We start from the raw sequence: 22,549 nt of genomic DNA, 5'->3' as shown, positions 1-22,549 counted from the left end.
AAATAAACTCGCCTTGCCTCGCCTTAACAAGGCCCTTTTCCCCCTAATGTTGAGTATTGCCTGATAGACAACTCTATAGTATGCCACTGTGCTCTTAAATAATTTCAGCAGGCATTTTGTGTAGCCTTTTCTGTATATCTGTGCCTCGACACAATCCTGTCTTTAGGCCGGTGGATCAGATGTGAGGCCTTTATATATCAGGTGTGTGACTGATCTCTAATAAGTTGAACTCAGGACAGGTGGACTCCAATCAAGGTGAAGAAACAGCTCAAAGATAATCAAGCTAAATGTGAAGCACCTATGTCATAGCAAAGGACCCAAATACTTATTTCAATGTGAGATTTCCGTAATTTCGTCCTTTTAAATCAGAAAATATGTAACGTATGTACATGCTGCATTAAAAAAGACTCTCCAGGCATTTATGTGATGTTGACAAGTGGTTTATTCAGCAGGAATGGTGAAAAATGTGTCAGTATTTTTTTTCTACAGAAGGCAATAGAGCACCAAAAATAACAGCGCTCTAATCAAAAAGTTTTCTTGGACAGTGATGGAAATTATGTTTTCTCATTTAACACCTCAAAGAGTTGTGAATGTTTCAGCACCACTTTGTAAACTTTATTGATCATTATTTCACACAGGTCACAAACAAAAATGGTTGAATCATAGTCACATTGAAGCTGGTTGCTGTAGCTTTCTTTAAATATATCAGACACACAGAAGGACTTTTGTCTGGCTAACCTTGCTATTTATGACATTATAAGCTATATTTCAGGTACCAGAGACAAGTTTTTGGATGGCGTTTTGTAGCTGCAGTGCACTTCGTACCTCAATTGATATAGAATGATTTGATTCATGGCATATTAATGCTGACTGAGGCTTTGTTCTATTAAAAAGTATTTGGTTTGTACTTTATATCTGAAAATCTTCGAGAACCAGAATGGCTCTAAAAGCAACGTTGTTAACATTTTAGCTCTGCATGTCGATTATGTAATTTGTAAATAATTAAAGAACAAAAGTAAACTAGCAAATTCCTATGTTGACAGATAAAAACAGTATTCAATATTGATCGTTGAAAATATTAGTCATTTAGCTGATATAGTAAAATGTTTAGTCAAAAATGCATAATCATTTCCGTGTTTTAGGACTCAGCCCACAACATCAAGCTACATCCAGAAGCCAGTTAGCTTTGTTTGGCATAAAGAATGAAACAAGCGGGAAAGCTCTCGTGGCTAGCTTGCCAAACAGTACCCCTACAACGTACATACTAATATAGAAATGTGTTTGCTAAAGGTGGGGTAGGTAAGTTTGAGAAACTGGCTCGAGATACACATTTTTTTTATATTCCATGGAATGCTCTTAACATCCCGATAGCAATGAATATCTGAAGTGCTTTGACAAAAAATCCATAAAAAAAGTATCATCTGTGGAAGCCGTAGTACTGTAAAAAGCACGACCAATCATTTTAGCAGGCCCGGCTTATTTTGTGCCCTCATTGGTCATGTGCGCGTTCGTGTGTGTTGGAGGAGGGGCTCTGAGGAAGTGGCAGATTTTTTCCGGCTGTGTATTTTCAAACTCTAGCGCACTCGAGCTGGTTTCTTCATTCTTACCTACCCTACCTTTAAATCTGTAAGTAAAACAACTGAGGTGTAAAAACGACACCATGTGGCGTATTTTGTTGACATTTCTACAAAGCAAAACTAGATGATCCTCCTGTTACCAATCTGTGTGTTTAGCTAAGCTAACCGGCTGCTGGCTGAAATCTTGTGTTAAACAGAGGAATCTGAAATTGCTTCTAATCTTCTAATTTTACAAATTGTCCCAATATTTTTTTTAAAGCTAGCCGCTGTGCAATATTAATAAGTAAATTGGCTGACATTATAGCTCTTCTCTAACTGTGCTCTTGTTACACTACAGGTTAGCGTGACACAGATAACATGTTGGTGTCGGACTCATGAAGATCTTGGGAAACAAGTCTAAGGAAAGTTTAATTTGCACTTATATCATAATTACAACTTGTAGCCACAGTGGCCGCTGTTCAGCAAAAGTAGTGTAGTCTCGCGATAAGTTTTTAAAAATCAATTATTTTTCTTCCAGTGAGGTGCATGTAAACACACATCTTAGGACAGACAAAAGCACACCATGACTTTTATCAATCTCAATACAATTGGAAGAATCACAGTTCACAGTACTTTTGTCAAGTTATTTGGCATAAGGGATGTATATTGAGAAAATAATTCAAAAACAGTAGAAAAAATTGCATTTTGCCTTCTTGGGACCACAACATTGTATTTTCTTGTATTTTTTGATCTCCATGCATTCACATATTTCACACAGATACATTTACTCGCTTACACTACTACCTTACTTAAACAGCTTACAAAATAAAACACTATTAAAATGGTGGCCACAAGGCTGTGCAAAAGGGAAGACCTCCAATGTAAGCCCTGCCATCTGTCCGACTTAGCCATCTCTTGCAAGTAACAAACTACAAAATAGCACCATTATACAGTGGATAGGATTCTTAATACAGTTTTAATATATGAAACTATCATGTACAATGAATGATAGTGATGCATAGGTATAACATAAATGGGAGTACTGTTTGATTATACACAGGCAGAGATGAGATGTCTTGGGCGGTTTGTGCAATAAAATGACTTTAAACTTGCATGGAGGCTTGAGCAAACAGCCAGGGCGGTCAGTCCTCATGCAAGGACTTCTTAGAACTGGCTTATCATGAAACGTGTGTGTTTTATGTGTGTGTTTGACTCTTGCTCACAGTTACACAACTCTCATTTACACTGTGTGTGCTTTGTCTGTGGGTTTGTTAAATGCGTGCTGTATCTCATATCTCCAGGAAGACTTCTCATTTTGATTTGCAATATTAACAAAATAGATTTTTCAGGTGGACTTTGCAACAGATGCTGTGGAGTTTTGTTGTTCTCAAGCCGTAATGGCAGGTAATGCAGTCCAAGCGACAACTGAAGTAGAAACTAACATAATATATCAGCCCAAGATTGATATCTATATTTAAACCTCCCATCTTTGCCCCTATTGGAAGAACCTCACCTTCTTTTGTTTCAAACTCAGGTATTGACAGATTTGGGAAAATATTGTTCCAGAACAATGTTCTACTCTTTTTTGAAAGCTTGTTGACTTGCCGTGACTAAACTTGCATGACTTGCGCTTAACCTTGAACACAGGCCTCCACTCAGGGACTGGATTGTTGACAAAAAATGTGATTTGGCCACAACAAACATTTTTGCCTGATTATCGTAATTCCACTTATTCCACTGACGTATGTCCAATGCACTTTGAGTCCACTGAACGACCCCTTTCTAAAACCACACAAGCACCATTTAATGAATAGCCAATACACTAAATATCAATTTATCTTCAGGTTAATCTTCCTTAAATTCCTCTCCAATTGGGTTTGTTTGTAGTTATAGAAGTTTTGGGATTTTACACTCAATCTTCAGGTTTTTAACACTTCCTGAAGATTTCAAGGGACCTTTAACCTTGGTAGAAACACTGTGCTAGACTATAAGAATTAGGGATTTTAATTTGACCCAAATATTACTACAACAATGTTTAAATGTTAAAAGTAAACCACCTGGTCTTTGTCCTTTAAAGCAAACCTTGATTTTACTAATTCTCATGCTGCATAAAAACTCTGACGGTAAGGTAACCAGATGTTAACTGGGGTAGTAACTGTTATGACCAGTGAAAAAGTATCCTGTGAAACCAAAGGAGTGAATGAATCCACTCTCTCAGACTGAATGAATTTACCTCCGTTAAGTTCAGGGGACAGGATGGACAACTCATTCAGATGCACAGCCTGCTGCTCTCTGATTGGCTGATGCTAAGATCCATTCAAACCTTTTCTGAAGCCAGGGGATGCTGCAGCCAACACATGGAGGTATAATAAGCTCTTGTTTGTGTCTCAGCAGCTAAACTAGTCTTTTACATTGCATTAACAAAGAATTCCTCCCGATATGGAATGGTGCAGTGTATAAAATAATCACAAGATTCCTCATCAAACCCTTAAACACAGCTTAGCTTTCAGGTTTTAATAATTTTGAAGAGCTTTCCGGACCTTTGTTAGCATCATTTTTGTTTTTCAGTTAACCATTCCACAGGGGTACCAGGTAAGGCCACTCCCTTCTCTCTTCCCAAGCAGCTGGGCATTTGTCCATTCGCTTCTTCCCTACATTCTGTAATTTCTGCCCCCCGTGTTGCCTCGACTTGAGTTTTTCTGATGCACTTCCTGCAATGAAAGAGAAACGCATTTTAGACATTGAACAGAGACACCGTAGAGACAGGATAAAATAAGCAGGCTTTGAGACAGATGTAGGAGTTCTCATTCATAACACTCCGTTCGATGTCTCACTATGGGATGCGCCTCATCGCGGAGCAAACAGAAGCATCAATATCATTACGCCAATCCTGATTAGCTGGTGAACTTGACGTCAACGTCAGGGGAAATCACCCCCTATAAGTAGCCTGCGCCACGACGCATGCGTCATTCAAACACCTCTTCTCGCTTCAGAGCACATCTCTAATGGTAGCCGGGCTAGCTTAACAGTCCACAGACTGAACCAAAGCTAACTGCGGTCGACGGGCGTTAGCCGGCTACTCTTTCTGCTTTGCAAGAAGACTATAGTACTAACACACCAGTTAGTATTATAAATAATCAACCCCGCCGTTCTTCCTCTGGAATTAAGGTAAGGTTTTGATTGTTCAAGCTAGCAAAACACCCGTTGCTAGCTTGTTTTTTCCCTCACTGCCGACACCACGGTAGCGAGGACGCTTTTTTCTTTTCTCTTCTCACGGAGAGAAAAGGATTAAAAGAATATTACCACACCAGGTAATATTCTTTGAGAAAAAAGACCCACACCGTCCTTTTTTCTCCGGATTAAAGACAGGTTGGTAACACTTTTTTCTCGACGTACCTGTTACGAGCGAGTCCTCTCCTCTCCACGTCACGCGGCGAACGAGATGGACGCCTCTCTCCCTCACACCAGAGGAGTCAGGGACTCGGAGGCTCGACTCTGTGGCTGCGGGTTGAAGGTATCAGGCACAGACTCACACCAGGTCTGCTCGTCCTGCCTCGGGCTGGAACACGCCCAGGAGGCTATTGACAACCCCGGCTCGTGCGGGCATTGTGCCCGCTTCACCATGAAGAGCCTCCGCCGACGGTTAGCACGACAAGCTAGCTTGTCGGGACAGGATCCCCTCATGTCCATTGATTTGCCGTCTGGCAATCAAGACGCGGGGGCGTCTGCCGCAGAGACTGAGCCCCTCACCATTACGGTCTAGGGCTCATCAACAGCGGCAGCCGCGGAACCGGATTCCCGCGCCATATCAGGCCGGGACCCGGTGGCGGCAAGAGACGCGGGAACGGGGCCCCACGCTCTACCAAGATGGGGCTCCCGGCTGGACCTCACCATGGTTTCACCCGCGGAGGATGTCCTAGAATTGGATTACATGGAGTACGAAGAGGATGCCTCTGAGTTCCTCCTGTCTGATTCGGATGAGCAAGAAGACGACATCTTCATGTCATCAGCTCAGGCTGCAAAGCCGGGAGCGATGGCTGCTCTCCCTGGCGATAGCACACCAGCTTCGCCCTGTCTAAGCATGGACCTGCAGGCCGTGTGTCAGCACACTGCGTCCAGGCTAGACATCCCATGGCCCGAAATGGCCAAGGAGACCTCCAGGTCCCGTTACGAGGGGAAACATTTTCCCCAAACAACGAGGACAAAGAGGCAACTCCTTCCGGTTGTCCCGGAGATGTTGGATGAGGTGTCGGTCTCGTGGAGAGACCGGCCCTTTAGCAACAAGGCCCCAATCCAGGGTGCCTCCTCCCTAGACTGTGACGGTATGGAGAGGCTCGGCCTGCTCCGCATACCGCCTATGGAACCGCTGGTGGCAACCCACCTCCTACCAAGGATGGGCCCGTCACCAAGCAGGAACCCCACACTGCCAGCAAAGGCGGACCGATTCCAGTCGACCATGACTGAACGGTACTACAGAGCCGCAGCGCTGTCCGCCAGGGCTCTGAACGTTTCCTCACTGCTAACTGCATACCAAGCGGAGCTCTGTGAGGATCTGTCAAGCAATCCTGGACCGGCCGCTCTGGACGAGATGGCTGCGGTCACAGACATTTGTCTCCGTGTCCAACGCTGCGCCGTCCAGGCCACGGGCAAGGCAATGGGGATCATGGTGGTGCAGGAAAGAGCTAGATGGCTCAACCTCACCAACCTCCCAGACCGGGAAAAGGAGGATGTGCTTGACATGTCCATCGTTCCCGAGGGGATTTTTGGCTCCGCTCTCGCCTCCATGTAGAGGAGATGCGAGTTGAAAAAGAAGGAAGACGAGGCCCTCCACCTCTGCCTCCCTCGAAGGGTCCAGCCGCTGCCTTCACAGCGGCAACCCTTCGCCCAAGCTGCCCCGAACCCTGCTCGGTTTAAAATACCGAAACAGCAGAGGTCGCAGCCCGCCCCGAGTCCCCAGCCCAGGCAGGAGACGAAGGCGAGTTGGCCTAGAAAGTCTCCGGTTCCGGCTGCAGCCCAGGCGCAGCCAACCCAGACTTTCGACCAGCAGTCGAGGAAGAAAAAGCGAGCGGCCTGACAGCCCCCGCTTCTCTTCTCCGTGAATGTGTTCCCGCCGCCTCGAGAGATGCCTCAACACCATCCTCAAGTCCGCACAAACACATGTCACACACTGGTTGATCACTCTGTCATTAAACATTTGCCGCTGACGCGTCCAGGCTTCAGGCTGAGGGCGCAGCTAAAAAAAAATGAATAGAAAATCAATAAAACCAATAAACAGCCCGCCAATTCTTCCCCTTTTGAGAGCAGCTACGGCATCTCTCAAGAGGCGGATTACTGACGGGTCCGTGAAGACACCACCGCCACGCACATGCGCAGTGCCGGCTGGGGTCATGAAGGCTCCACCGTCACGCGCATGTGCAGTGCCGGCTGGAGCTGTAAGCGTGACATCTCAGCTGGCTCTAAGGAGCATACAGCAGGAGATACTCACGACATCTGCCTGGGCTTCTCAAAACAGTTACACTTTATCTGTTTTCAAAAACCCAGAGAGAGTCAACCCATATTCTGGAGAGAGAGGTTCTCTCTCTGTTCTCTCTCTGTCCCTAGAGCAGAGACCTCCAGCGGGCACACGTAAACTACCCGGAGCTTTTAGCGGTGTTCCCCACCCTAAAACGCTTCCTGCCTTCTCTCAGAGGACACCATGTCCTCGTGAGGACAGACAACACGATATCGTGTATGAACCGCCAAGGGAGGTTGCGTTGTCTCCAGTCACACACACTGGCACACAAACTGATCCCTTGGAGCGGCAGACGTCTCCTCTCTCTGAGAGCGACACAGGTACCGGGAGTGATGCACCTCGGGACAGAACTACTGTCCAGAGGTGCACCACTCTATGCAGACTGGACTCCACATCCAAGGATCGTGAGTCCGCTGTGGGTGCGTTACGGCGGAGCCGCGTTAAGTCTGTTCGCAAAAAGGAGAAAATGCTCAATGACAGCTGTTCTCTTTAATGCACGATTTAAACGCACTGTTAGGCGGGGACGCACTCGTACACGATCGACCTCCGGGTCCTCTGTACGCGTTCCCACCCCTGGCTCTGTTACCCCCAACTCTGGCCAGAGTGAAGGAGCAACGCCACACACTTACTCTGATGTTTCCGCCCTAGCCCGCAACGTACGGGCTGGCGGAGATATATCAGCTGTTGTGCGGGCAGTCATGGCAGCCCCCACCACGCAGGGACAGATTGTCTCAGGCGGGGGGGGCGATCCTTCACCCACGCCCTGAGCGCGGGGCACTATGGGCCTGACCCGTGAGTGGTACAATCTGAATACAGTGGGACTCCCTCAGAAGGTGATAAACACTATTCAGAGTGCGAGAGCTTCCTCCACCAGGTCTCTCTACGACTGTAAGTGGAGGGTGTTTGAGGAGTGGTGCCTTCAAGAAGGACACATCTCTTTTCAATATCCTGTCGGGGTGATTTTATCATTTCTACAGGACTTGATCAAAAAACACAGAGCTTTCTCCACGATCAAGGTGTACCTGGCTGCTATTGCTGCATGCCATGTGGGCTTTGAGGGTAAGACGGCTAGCCAACATTCTTTGGTTTGCCGTTTTATGAAGGGAACTCGCAGGCTCCTCCCTGTCTCCAGGTCGCTGGTGCCCTTATGGGACCTGGCAGTGGTTTTAAATGGGCTCAGAATTACCCCATTTGAACCCCTGGAAAGAGCTGACATGAAACATCTGTCACTCAAGACAGTGCTGTTACTGGCCCTGGCATCCGCCAAGCGGGTCAGCGATATGCATGCACTGTCTGTACATCCCTCATGCACTCAGTTCGCCCCAGGGCAAACGAGAGTGTTGTTGAAACCCAACCCTGCCTTTACACCAAAGGTGGTTGGTTCGTGTACCCCAATTGACATTGAGGCATTTCCTCCGCAGCTGTTTCCTCCGGGGAGCAGCAGCAGGATCTGTTGTGTCCAGTCCGGGCTTTACACACATATATGGACAGATCAAAAGAGCTTCGTCTTAATGACCAACTCTTCGTGTCCTGGGCTAATCCTCACAAGGGTAAGCCTGTTACTAAGCAACGGCTCTCCCACTGGATCGTGGAGGCAATTGCTTTGGCCTATACGAGTCAGAATCTGCAAGCACCTTCGGGTCTGCGGGCTCACTCGACTCGGGGCCTGGCTACATCCTGGGCTTTGTTCAAGGGTGTTTCCATCCAAGACATCTGTGCAGCGGCAAGCTGGTCTTCGCCGCTCACTTTTGTCCGCTTTTACAGACTGGACGTCTCCGCTCCAAGCGTGGCCCGAGCAGTGCTGGGCACCTTGTTGAGTCGGGACTCCACCTGTTAAATTCTGGTTGATCGGTGATCTTCGAGATAAGCTCGTCTGGCAATACGGGAGCTACAATATCCCATAGTGAGACATCGAACGGAGTGTTATGAATGAGAACTATAGGTTACTTACGTAACCCCATTTCTCAGAGTAACATGAAGTGAGATGTCTCACCAGACGGCCCTCCTTGCTATGGTGAAGCGAGAAGAGGTGCTTATTTTGAATGACGCATGCGTCGTGGCGCAGGCTATTTATAGGGGGTGATTTCCCCTGACGTTGACGTCAAGATCACCAGCCAATCAGGATTGGCGTAATGAGATTGATGCTTCTGTTTGCTCCGCGATGAGGCGCATCCCATAGTGAGACATCTCACTTCATGTTACTCTGAGAACTGGGGTTACGTAAGTAACCTATAGTTTCTGTATCTACAATTTTTGGATGGTGAGAACAAAACTTGGTCACAGAGGTACAGTAAGTACTTTCCTTAAGTCAGGAACTTTTTAATAATTGGCCTGCGAAGCAATACGAGTTTGCTATCAGGACAACAAGCTGTAGGATAAAATGTGAGTCCAATGAGACATTCTTCAGATTATTGGGCATTGGAATAATTGACCATCGGAATAATGGGCCATGAGAATAACTGCTAGTTCCAATATTGAAATGGAAAAAAACAAACTAACTATACAAATGTGAGGGTAATGAAAAGATACGAGTGCTTTGAAAGTCACTGCACACAGATATGCACTGAAGGTGATAGGCTTCATATCTGGACCATGCATGTGTCAGTCTGTTTATGGTGAGATGCCAACATTTCCGCACATAATGTACAGTAGCAGAGTGGAAATTCTGCCTGGGGAGCAGGAGTGCTACTGGGTCTACCACAAAAACCACTTAGTTCTGTCTCTTGCTAATGGTTTTCTTTTTTGAGAGAAGGGTAAAAAGCACAGTGGAATCTTAAAAGGATCACACTCTCCTGCAGGTTTGCAACTCGAGGATGAAACAGAGTCTGCATTTAGATCTCAAGTTGTCTTTCTCGGGCCAGATGAGACAAAGATTTCAGAACGGAGATCTAAAAAATAACATGTACAAAAAAGGTAGCCAACAACTTGCATACCTTGAAGGAAGAATGACTATGTCCAGGTAAAGGTCTCTGTGGAAAGAAAATGAAGATATTTAGATTAGATGTATTCATTTGACTTATAGGCCTACAGCAAGTTAGTAGCAAACTTGAACTTACTTACTGACCATTTAAAGTAACTGAATTAGATAATAAGTTTGAGACCACTCCAATTTAAAGCTGAATAAACACTAACCACAGCCTTCAGCTAGTTAGCTTAGCTTAGCATAACGAGTGGAAACAGCTAGCCTTAGTAGGCCAGGCGTTTTCACCTACTATCAATTTGTAAGCTTTGGGTTAGGTTATCTATTCAATTGGATAAAAGAGTGGTATCAATCTTCATCTAACCCTTAGAAAGAAAACAAATGGATATCAAGTATGCATGCTCCGATAGAAGCTAACAAAACATTCATATTTGCTTTTTCTTACAAATTTCCTGAAGAGTACATTTTTTCAGAGTATATCTGTTTGATGCTGTGCTCACCTTCTTGTTTTTTGTCTTGTCTGGCTGCTGTGCTGTCCTACGCTCTGTGCCCTTGTCCACTTTGTGCCCTGCGGTACTAACCTTAGGTGCTCTGGGCAGGTCTGTGTGGCGCTGGGCCCGCACAGAGCGGGCAGCCTTGTTAGGCTTGACAGGTGCACAGTACATCTCCAGGCGCCGCAGCTCACAGCTTTGGAAGCAGCACTCGTCCACAATGCCACGTGACCGCCGTGCATTGGGGCCATAGCCTGTTGGTTTACCTGTTTGAGAGGAACAGCAGAAAGAGTCAAAGTAAGTTACATTTGGGCAAATACAAAGCTGGCGATTATGGAAGCTGCCCATTGTTCTGATGGTATTATTACAAAACCCCAATGTGAGGATGAATGATTGATTGGACTGAAAACCTGTTTGTCTGAAGTCTTGCTTTTGCTGAAATCCAGAACTCTTTGTTCTAATGGCGCATTTACTACAGCGTGGAGCTTGCTTTAAACATGCCCGGCCCGTTTTTGGTTGCGTTTCCACTTGGCGTAGTTCCGGCTAGCGGGTACTATTACCTGTTTTTCTGGCCCCATAAAATCGAGGTTCTTTCCGGGCCAACAACCAGGCTGAGTCGGGCTGAGTATGCTAAACTCGAGAGAGAATCGCTGGCAAGGGGGCTACAACTACAGCAAAATGAACATATTTGACCGTGATTTAATTGTAATACACGTTTCAAAATGATGCCGAAGTAACAACATACTGATACCGGTTAGTAAAAACCATGAATTAATGCTTTGACAAGTCTGCAGACAGACGGCAGGCAAAAAACCTTTTTAAAATGCGTGTTTTCTGAATGGAGATCGGCTAAGCTAACGCAGTATATGCTCCGACCGTCCACACTCACAACAACGGCCTATACAGACATAAATAAACCAGCGACTGTATTCGCCATGACACAGACAGTCTGTGGTTTGTACTTGTTTAACTTTTGTCTAGTTTCTGAACAGATATGAGGAGCTGTGAGCTTGAGTGCTAACAGCTAATGTTGTTTTTCTGGGGTTCTCATTGAAGATGACGTCACAGCTCCACCTACACTGCGTTAATATAGTTACTGCCCCAGCTACTAAACTGTAATGGAAACGCAGCATAAAGTGAGCCAGTCCTAACAAGGCCTAACGAGGCCTAGCCATAGAGAGCAAGGTCGAGCGAGGCCCTGTAGTGGAAATGTGCCATAAATGTACTAAGACATTTCGGTCGTAAATCTCATTATGACAGAAAGTTTAACAAACATATACAGTTACTACGGGGTTTTATCAACTTAAGATCATTTTTTTTACTTCTACATTGCTTTATCAGGGTTAGCAGATTTAATCAAACTAATTGTGGCTAGTGGCCAAACCCTATGCTTGTAATAAAGCAGTGATAATGGCCAGGTCAGGGTCTGATTCCTCTGATGTATGAACGCTGAACGGCCTTAATTATATGGATTTCTTCCGCGTATAGTTTACAGTGTATCACATTGCACACTATGGACACTTTTTTGGCAGCTGCTTCCCTGTAAAAAAATTAGCCGCAGTCACCCAAACGTTGAGAAAATCACGCTCAGCCATTTTGGCCCAGGTATCTTTTACACAGAGTCTCGTCCAGCGGGGCCAAACCACAGGCCCTCTGGGTCTGATCAACCTGCAGAAACAGCCAGGCAGTCTTGGAGGCCTCACCCCCATTGGCTCCGCTGCACGGTTCATTCACATCTTTGTTTGGCAGAAGCCCTAGCCCCCTGGAGCCTCTCTGCTAGAAAATGGGTGCAAAGATGGTGGCATGATGCAGCGTGTGTACAAGTTTAGTAAGAGATGAGGTGGAAATATATTATGTATATTATCACTTAAAGAATGTATAAAACCTTATTTAAAGGTGTGATACTCTAGTAGACTGAGTGGCCACATCAAGTTACCATGACGCAAATATTCACTTCCTCTTTCAACTCCCTTACCCCCCCAAAACCCACCCTCGGTTGGTGGCCTTTAGAAAAACGCAGACTCTCCATTAAATATTCCCTACTCACCTTGAGCAATATAGCCCTGATGGGCTTTTCTCTTTTACCAAATAAAATAATAATAATTTAATATGGCATTTACAAGGAGGAAATGCCTTTCCCTCTCAGAGTTAATAGCTCTTGGCTCAGAAGCCTGCCAGTGCTGACAAAGTCCATTAACTGCTGCTCTCTGTCTGCCTTGTCCTAACAATGTTGTTCTGGACAGAGAGAAGCTTTCATTCAGAAACAGAAGCATCTTTCTCCTCGGACCCCCAGACACAAAGCCAGGTAATGGAAGTGTGAATGAGAGGGAAGGCAAGGGGGACAATAGGGAGGCTTTCGTGTTGCACATCAGGTAGAATGATGCTAAAAATACATTGTGCACCTGCATTATTTAGGGAACAGGAAGAAACAGAATCACACAGATCTCAAACTGCCAAAAGGGATGTATTAAATGAAATATGGAGATGACAAAAATCTTATTCAGCTTTTGACTATGCCAGGTATTCCACTGTCATTCTTTCTTTTTCCCTGCAGTTTTCCTTTGCATGTTATATATTAACAACTGATTTAGAAAGAGAGAAACATGAAGTTGAGCCCTGGCTAACGATTATATAATGTCTGCTGAAAGCCAAAAGAGGGGCCATGCCTTGTTGCCTGGCCTGTTTTGGCAATTCCTCCCAATAAAGCCTTACAAATTAACATCCGCTATTATTCTGGAAATAGCTTGCAACGCTGCTGCACAAACAGCTGGAAGGGAGAGAAAAATCAGCTGGCACCGGTTGTAACATGTAGGATAATCAGCTGGGGCAGGTTTGGGAAAATCATGCATGTAATAATGAGGTCTAAAAGCTTTGCAAGGTTTTAAATGCTTCAATAGCATGGATAGCAGCTGTAATCCCTCATAAAAGAGGGCTGTGGTTGTGACTGTTGTAAAAGAAATAAGGGCAAGCAACCTTTTCTGCCAGTGCTTCCCGCCTCGCGGCCCCCTGCTGTTTGAAATGGACTCTAGATTAGGGATGCACGCACGCTGATGAGGGAGGGTTTCGGGTCAGATTAGAAAGCGTGTGTCAGCATTTAAGCCATCATGACGATGCAGAGTGCAGTTAGTGGATTTCTGTCCTCTTACATGTATGATTTACTATGTTGTAGGGGAGAAATGGCAAGCGTTCTGTACCCTTTCAAACCATATGCAGCATTACGTAAGATGCAGTTCTGTTCTGCACTATTTATGTACAAAAAATACGAAGCACCACCAGAAGTAACTGTTGTAACTTGAAGCTTGAGACATGGAATGAAGAGTCCAACAGTGTTATAGAAGTGCATTACTAAATACGAAACATGTTTGAGTTTGACAGCTTGTCGGAAGCCAAAACACTTCTGACAGTGCCTTTTATTTTAACAATGTGAAGAGTCAACATGGGGACACAAATGTAATCCTCTGTCTTTACATGAATGCATGTGTTTTAATGATCCATGCAGAACCTATGCAGATGTTATAATGTACTTTGGCAAACGTTGAGTAAGAGAAAATGCTGGATGACATTGCATTTTCTCTGATGGATCTGCTATTAAAAATGAGTTAGGATGTTTTATGAACACTGTCTTATGCTCCAGTAGTGTGTTCTATAGATCTTTTTTTATGTTCTTAAAATGTTTTGGTTAAGAAATGGTATTCACTGAGAATCCAAGCTGACTACAACTGTCACCCATATGAGCAGGCTTTTCAGAACCACCTTCAAAATGCTTAGTACTATAAAGAGTATGCCTTTGAAGTGGAATGCCAGTAGCCTTTTAACAGAAAACTACCCACTGTCAAATGTAGCGTAGACTAAGTGTTTCATCTGATGCCACTCCACTGCTCCATCTAACATCTTTTGCTTCAGTGTTTGACAGCCTCAGCACATAGTGTTCATTCCTCCAAGGAGCGGCACTGGAGAGAGATGGCTGGATTCCCCCATTCCAGAGTGGGACAGAAAGCATGGTCAATAAAAACCAGTGGATTCTTGGAGCCTGTTTTTATTATATGTACAGCACTTTGGCTCGACCAAAAGTCGTTTATAAATGTGTTATATAAATAAAATTTGATTTGATTTGACACTGCTCTTCCTGCGAAGTGTCAAGCCGTTTACAGCGGGGAAGGGATTAAGTGCTGCTAAAGTACTGGAAACTACCTCTTTATTATTAGTAGCACAAAGACTTTATGGAATGGGGGACGTGTTCCTCACACTAATGGGCCACTACAATGAGTGTTGGTCACAGCTTTATCAATATAGATCAAAAAGGGATTTATTATAAGACATCAGTTAGAATTCAATGAATGGGGGATTTTGTAACGAAGAGATTGGACAGGGTTAAAAAATGCATGGTTATCTTAAACGTAATGTTAATTAATCAAGCAGGAGTTAGACGAGGCTGCTGAATGCAAATGGATAACAACTTTTTGTGGATAGGTGGGCTGGTACAAATCTCCTGACTTTGTTCCAGCAAAAAAACAATGGATTTGCCCACTGTCGCTCACATGTACAATAATTAGAGTCATGGCAAACAACCAATCCTATCGTTCTAGTATAAGGGAGTGTTGGATCAATAGTGTGCAGTAAATGGAAGACAATTTATGAGACCACCTAAAGTTAAGAAGAAAGAATGCCAGAAAGGTCCAGGAAATCAACCATGAACCTTGGTGATCTCTGCACTCATGCAACTAGATACGACAGTCCCCGGTTTTCTTTGTACATGTCCTACAATATGTGGTGGGATTAAACTGATGACAGGTTTCAAAGGTAAAGTACTGTTTGGTCCCTGAGTGTCCTCAAATCCCTCGAGTCTCAACTTCAGCTAATGAACAGATCTAAGTCTGGGGGGCGCCTGCCTGTTCTTTTCAAGAGACGCCTCTTTGTTCCACCAAGTAGTAATTCACTGAAGGGTCTGAGATTTTTAGATCAGGTCTTAATGGGAAAAGGACACCTTTTCTCATAATGGAGAGGACACAGGAGGTCTTTCTTCAGATCTCAGCCTTCCGCCGTGTGTTCAGTTCCAGTGTAAAACTATGGAGGAGAGGGGGTGTCCTGATCATCCTGTAATCCACATAATCCCCTGCTGCTAAGGGACAAGACCTAGCTTTGTGTGTGTTTGAGTGTGTGCGTGCATGCCCGTGACATTCTTGTTTGCACATTCTACCTCCCACCAGCTCCAGTGGCTTTGAATAAAATGGACAGGGACAAACACAGAAGAGGAAATCTCATCAATGGCTGCTAAAGGCAATGTTCCTTCTCTTTTCCACCTTCAACTCATGTCATCACTACAAGCCAACACACCTAAAATGGTTTAACCAGAGAGGATATTTGGCTGAACTTCGTATACCAACAATTGGCTCTTGACCCAAAATGATGGATTGTGCCATATGGTTGTAATTCAAGAGAGTTTGAGCATCAATCATTTCACAGAAAACAATCCTAAGATTATATATCATGTACACTCGAGAATAAATGTGAATACTTTAACATGAACTGATAAAATATGAAGTGATTTAGGACTGGGAGCCACTTAGCCCTCATACTACAGCCAAACAAATCCCATAACATCTGATTCATGGAATGAACATTGGAGTGAAATAACCCCAAGGTCCTGCCTGCTAAAGCATTATAAAGACAACTGAGGATTTCTAGGTCAGGCAAATAATTGGAAAAACTGACTACGGTTGTGGGTTTTTTTCAGTTTCATAGACTGCAGTTTTTTTCATTATGTAAAAAAAGTATTTCCACCAACTAGTATTTAGCATTTCTGTCAGGGTTGGAACCCTGCAGTCTCTAAATGAAAGTGGGCTATTTTACTGGTTGCAAGTGTAAGGTGGATTGGCAAAAGCACTCTCAGCACAGAAAGCCCTCTGTCGTTGCAACACTGTCTCTGGACACATTATCAATCAGACGGCTGCCAAGTTTAACACGGTCAGACTGGAGGGGAAGAGTTCAGGGAAAGGAGTGCGCCTCCGTTGGCCAAGCTGTTACGCTGCCGGCTCTCATAGATGACAAATGGATTATCCAGATATTTTTACTCAAACAGCCACTGGTGCATGTGGCGACCGAGAGAGAGGAAAAGGAATGACAGAGAGAATATGATAGAGCGAGAGAAACAGAGGAAGACTGGGAGCAGCATATTTTCCAGGGCACAGCACCCTGCTGCTCAAACCTCATCGTCTTTTCAGAAAAAGGATGGAGTGTCTTTTTTCAATACAGGAAAATGTGGTATTGATAGATGGACACTGTGTAGTTCAGTGACTGCACAGTGTAAGGTAATGCGGCAAAGACAAATATATTCTATGCACCACAAAAAGGTCTGTTCCTGTTTAAGAAGTCTATCCTACGTAAGGATTCATGAGTAACATTGGCCTCCATTCAACACTTTCTCATGAGATGAATACGGACAGTACTGCTATACGTATATAGCCTGTGAGAAACATGTACAAAGCTGTAGTCAAACTCTGCAGTAGCCAACACGTTATCACATGCTCACATCATCCAATCTCTGAACACTCTCATACCTCGTCAAACATTTCATCAGCTTTACGCTACAGCTGCAGACACTTCTTGGAACATTTTACAAACCTTCAAACTGAGATTTGAATCATTAACATGGGATTTACCATTGAGCAAGAAAAGATTGACCAAAGTTGAAGAAGAGAATGACAAGACCCTTGCAACACATAGATGCTACATGTTATGCACGATCCAATAAAACCCTCTCTTTGATCAAACAGTCCATGGTCTTCCACCATCTCTCAGCTTACACGAAGAGAACATGGTCATATATGCAAGTGAAATGCTGAAGCAGAGGGAATCCACAGACCAAAAAGTCTTAACTGGCAGAAAACTGGCAATGGAGCAGGCTGTCATGACCACTTCACAGCATGCAGGGGTTGCCAGCAGCATCTGGATGAACAAGACTCGCAGCTTTGCAGCAGCTTGGTCGCCCTCCAACAAACTATGTGGCAAACACTGCACAAAGCAAAGGGCTTGATGCAGAGACCGATGTTGACTGGTCCTGGAAAAGCTGCATGCAGGGGTGGAGGAACGAGGCAGTGTCATGGGGGGGGGGGGGGGGGGGTGCAGCAGCAAGGTGCATGGTGACACAACCTCAAGACAATACGTTGGTATTGGAGGATTCTGGGAAAACTTCAGACTATGTTCGTGGAATTTTTGGAATGGTCCACTCAACCGTTTTATCAGGGGTCAGGGATGGATGTTGACTGGACACAAAAACCGGCATGGCCCCCATTCATAATCCCAGACTTTTATTTTACATTTAGCTATATAGAGCACTACTTTTTTAACTGGTAGTATTCGTTGACATTGGACATACATTGTGTAACCAAACCGACCACTTTAATATACTTGGCTTTGCAGTGACAAGCCTGTATACCTTGGAGTTCCCTCTATATTTGACTAACATTTAGGGTACATCTAATCCAATATGCAGTGCTAAAGCAGAAAGTAGTGGATTATTTATGTTGGCACATGCAGGAACGTTGGGGTGGTGGATAATCGTGAAGCACCTTCTTCAAAAAGCTTTCCCTACCCTTCACCTACCAAACACTATGCAGAAAGCAAACATCTTTTAAATTGTTGACATTGGAAAAACATCACTGAACGTAATCCTGGGTTTTGTGGAATTGTCCAACAATCATGGTTCCATGATCATCCAACCAACTGAGGCAAAGCAGAGCTGTCACCATCACATGTGCTTCAAGAGCACACTGTTGGACCACATCTTCAGCTGCCTTGAAACAAGAAGCTATGTCAGTACCATAATTGGGTGCTAATGACTGTAGCAGGTATTATTTGCAAAGGCCCCGTCAACAGGAAAACATAGTTTAACCAATTGGGTTTAGACGGGGTAAAAAGCCTGAGCCAAACAGGAAGTGTTGGCATAAAGGAGAGCAGCTCAAATTCGCGGATGAAATACCAACAAAGGCGGCCAGAGAGTACAGAAGTGAACAGAGGGGTCATGAAAGAATTGGACTGAAAAGCCAAGATCAAGAGCAACCCCTGCAGGCACTGGATTGGTTGGAGTTCCTACCCAAATGGACTGTCAAGGATTCACAAGGCTATGAAGGTCATTGTGGGCTTTAAGATAGATCTAGTGGATGATAATTCTAGATGGATGAAACTTTGAACAGACATTCATGGTCCCAGAGGATGATAATGGCAGCACCTAGGGTTCTGAGGGAAATGTCTACAGGTTGGGTTTAAATAAAATGTCTTCCACTTCATGATGAACTGTATCAACTTTGGTGATTCATTTAATGTTCCTAAAACGCCCTGATCAAGTCAATATTTCAGATTTAATAAATACTTTGGTTTATGGCTGATATCCCACAAAACATATGCTCATAAGCATTTAGCTCAAGCTCCACTGTACAAGACAGTACAGTCTTACAAAGCTAGGATGGCTAGACCACTTTGTCATCATCTTGCCGATAAAATGTACTTAGGTTTTTGGCTTGTACCTGCGTTTGATTTGCATTATTATAGTTTACATTGGGCCAATACTACATTTATTTCCTTGCTGTACTGTGGCAAAGACTGGCCCCCTCCTGGCCCCTAATCCTCCATCAGTCACCAGGTTCTCCAGAAGGTGTATCCTCAAACCACTCCAGGTTCAGGTTCCGGTGAAAGCAATAAATGACTGGAAATATAAAACTATATATGCTGCTGATTTCCCACAGAAATCTTATATCTTCTTCTTTCTCTTTTCTTTTTGAAATTGGCAGCTGACAAAGTCTACCACATGTGGAAAATCTTTCATAACTTTGGGCCCAAACCATTAATAATGGATTTTTATGTCAAAGCTGCACGGAAGTCACCGGGACAATCAATTATTATGGGAACTTTAAAATGACTTTCGTGGAGATACAACGCTCCTCCAGGACATTCAATGTAAATTGGGTTAATTGGATGGAGGTCAGCCAAATAAATGTGAATAAATCTTAGCCCTGTTGTGTGTGAGCCAGCTATATTGCTAATGTACGATCACTCTGTTAGTCTTTGACAGAGAGATCGGGATACATGTCCGGACAAACACTGACAGCCTGTGGAACATTGCACCTAACCTCCGTAGCTCCATTTATCCTATGCTGCTCGGTTGTACCATTAATGGAAAAATCTGAGATTTAAATCCTGGATTGTTGGTGGAGGGTTTTCTTTGGGTTGCTTTCCCTTCTCTGGTGGAAAGAAGAAAAAACTTCCCTGTAACATTTAGTTTCTACCCCTCCCCTTTTTTTGACATAGTCAGCCAAATTCCACTTAAAACACAGTGGGCAAAACTGTGATTTGCAACCAATAATAGGTGTTATGATTATTCCATAGTTCATTAACATTTGCATGTTCAAAATATGGTTAGCTGTCCATCAATGAGGATTAAGCATTACAACATATGTGCAGGGATGACTGTGAACTTTAAGAAAGGATGTAAGAGGAATGATTGAAGGAAGAAAGGGAACATTAATGAAGGGAAAGCCAAGACAAGATGTCAAACTGGCTGCTTTTTTATTTATGAGCTCGCTGGAGGTGGAGAGCTCTGGGACAGATACAGCCAACGTTTATGAATAAATAAAAAGGTGCACTTACTGAAATAAAAGCCTCTCTCTCCACACACAAACTGCAGCGTGTCGACCAGCTCCGCCCCGCACAGGGTCTCTGGGCCCGCCCCTGTTGGCGTCGGAGTCAGGGTGAGGACGCACAGCAGTAGTGAGAGGGTGCGGCTACAGGAGATACAGCACATCGCACTCTGCAGCACAGGGAGAGAGGGACAGCTTTAACATTTCCACTGCTGTTAAACACAGAGCATCATCACAGACAGATTTCATTTTCATTTAGTGTAAATCATGTTTTTATTAAGCTGTCACATAACACTGCTGGCCACTGAGTCTATCTGCTGTGATCGTTGGTGGCACAGTGCCTTGCTCAATGATACATCAGAGGGTGAAACACTAAACATTTTCCCACACAAGGTTTTTCCCAGTGAACTGAAGCCTCGTTTCCCCAACTTCCACTTTGCTCTGATAAATAAGAAATAAAAGAAGAAATAAAAGTGTCCATGGCCACAGATGGTAACTTTACAGGGGTTTGGAGATGTGGAGGAAAATGACTTAAATCCAAACTTCCACTTGGTGCCAGAGTCAAAGAGTCAAACAAGAGGCTGGGCAGCTCTGATGCTCCGGAGCGCTTGTGCGCAACGAGCAGAGCGTGTCCAAATTGAAAAGACACATTTCATCTTGTCATCGCACCACTCAGCCCCTGTATGCGTTATCACATGGTAATACAAATCAATATTAATCAAGAACCTTTTAAAATATATCATTAATCAAATCTAATGAGGCAGCAGTTTTCCCTGTATGCGCATTATCACGCACAGAACTGGACTAAAAACGTAAACATTCAAAAAGCAGAATAAGAGCTGCAAAAAGCGCCAGGGATCTTTCCGCGAGATGGAAAACGGCTCTCCCGCAAAACCCGGTCGAGGAAGCTGAGTGGGTCAAATATAATAACACGAATAAACATAGGACACTATCCATCTGCATCCAAACACAAACCGCACGGTCCCGACGCCGTTAAGCATTTCATGTTAAGCTGCTCTGTCTTAACCCCGCAGCCTAAGGTTGGATATTAAGCTCTTAATAATGCAGACTCAGCAGTAATTATGTGAAAGTTGCAGAGCTGCATTAAGACTTTCTGGAGAAAAAGAGCGCACAGAAGCTCTGAGAATGAAAACCCATTCATCCGAGCAGTAAAACTCATGCACGATTCATGTCAAAATCTCCAACAGCAAAAAAAGTCAATTAAAGCACAAGGGACAATTTCTAGTTAGAATAAAACATCATTAAACGTATGCAGCACAGTTTCTCTGTAACTGAATACAATGATTAAACATATCGAAATAAATCCACATCTGTCATGCATGTAAAAGCATTGAAATGATCTGAAACTGAAACAAGTATTCTTACAGTTAAACCTGAGGATGCTGTGTGCAAATAGTGAGCAAGTGAAGGTGAATATATACAAAGGAAAGCAGGTAAGTTACCTTGAAGACATCACATAAATGCCACTGAAAGGAAACAGCGCTAGACATCCCCACGGGTCTCCGCAAGACAAAGCCCGGCGAAAATGAACTTGTTTGAAGTCATTAAAAACGGGGAGAAAGAGGATGAGATGCGGGCAATGTCACATCTCAATATTCCGACTTTGTTCCATTGCGCAGGCTCGTTTTGGAGAAGTGAGATTTAGCGAACAGGAGACGGATTTAGAGAAAATCCCTCACATTTATCTACATTACACAGACATTTTCAACAGGAAACAGCTGGGGCAGCATTTGCCTCCTACTCGTCCTAAGTTATTCATTAAGGATTTTGGGCACATATTCAAATAACGTCATTTCTCTTTTTTTCTCAGAACGGGATTGAATTTTGATCTCTCTAAGACTTGGTTAGTAGTTCAGATGTAGATAGAAAAGCGGTTCTGCCCCACCAGCAGCAGCTCACACTCTCACACATATGCGCTGAAAGGAGAAGTTAAAGGCGAGCTGGAGGTTTTCATAAGAGTGCTGGTTGTTGTACGAAATTTGGCACAGGCTTTTATCCAAAGTCTGATATGATAAAAGCAATAACAAGCCATTAAAACAGTTTGAAAAACAACTTCAATACAAAATAAATATAATAAAATAATCTCAATATTTTTTTTTATAACGAGTAGAAAGACATAACATTGAATTAAAATACCTATAGAGAATATAAAGCAGATATAGCCAGAAAAGATTAGTCTGAAGTCTTGTTCTGTCTAAATGTTGTTCTTCTATGCAGTATTTGTTGATTTCCTATACCTTATCTTTATCATTTCGAGTCAGAAATTAAGTAATCTCTGTTTTCTCTGTTGAAATTAAGTCAAAATATGAAGGTTTACCTGCAAATCAGATGTGATCACGTGATGCTTTCATGAACCGAGGGATCTGAAAATAAAAGTGTGAAAAACAAAAGACATGTGACCAATAAGACATTTTTCT

The 22,549-nt window shown here is 43.9% G+C and overlaps 1 protein-coding gene across 1 annotated transcript; it reads right to left on the bottom strand.

Moving 5' to 3' along the window:
- Nucleotides 1-430: 430 nt before the first annotated feature.
- On the bottom strand, nucleotides 431-21,900 carry igf1 (insulin-like growth factor 1). The gene is made up of 5 exons (XM_034074970.2): nucleotides 21,575-21,900; nucleotides 20,122-20,281; nucleotides 10,489-10,745; nucleotides 10,002-10,037; nucleotides 431-4,267 (listed from the first exon to the last, which is right to left on the bottom strand). Exons 1-5 carry the CDS (start codon nucleotides 21,620-21,622, stop codon nucleotides 4,208-4,210), a joined length of 561 nt encoding a protein of 186 aa, XP_033930861.1. The 5' UTR covers nucleotides 21,623-21,900; the 3' UTR covers nucleotides 431-4,207.
- Nucleotides 21,901-22,549: the final 649 nt, after the last annotated feature.

Source organism: Pseudochaenichthys georgianus, chromosome 23, assembly GCF_902827115.2.
Source record: "Pseudochaenichthys georgianus chromosome 23, fPseGeo1.2, whole genome shotgun sequence".
NCBI classification, from domain to species: domain Eukaryota; kingdom Metazoa; phylum Chordata; class Actinopteri; order Perciformes; family Channichthyidae; genus Pseudochaenichthys; species Pseudochaenichthys georgianus.
This window is presented reverse-complemented; position numbering and strand designations above follow the sequence as displayed.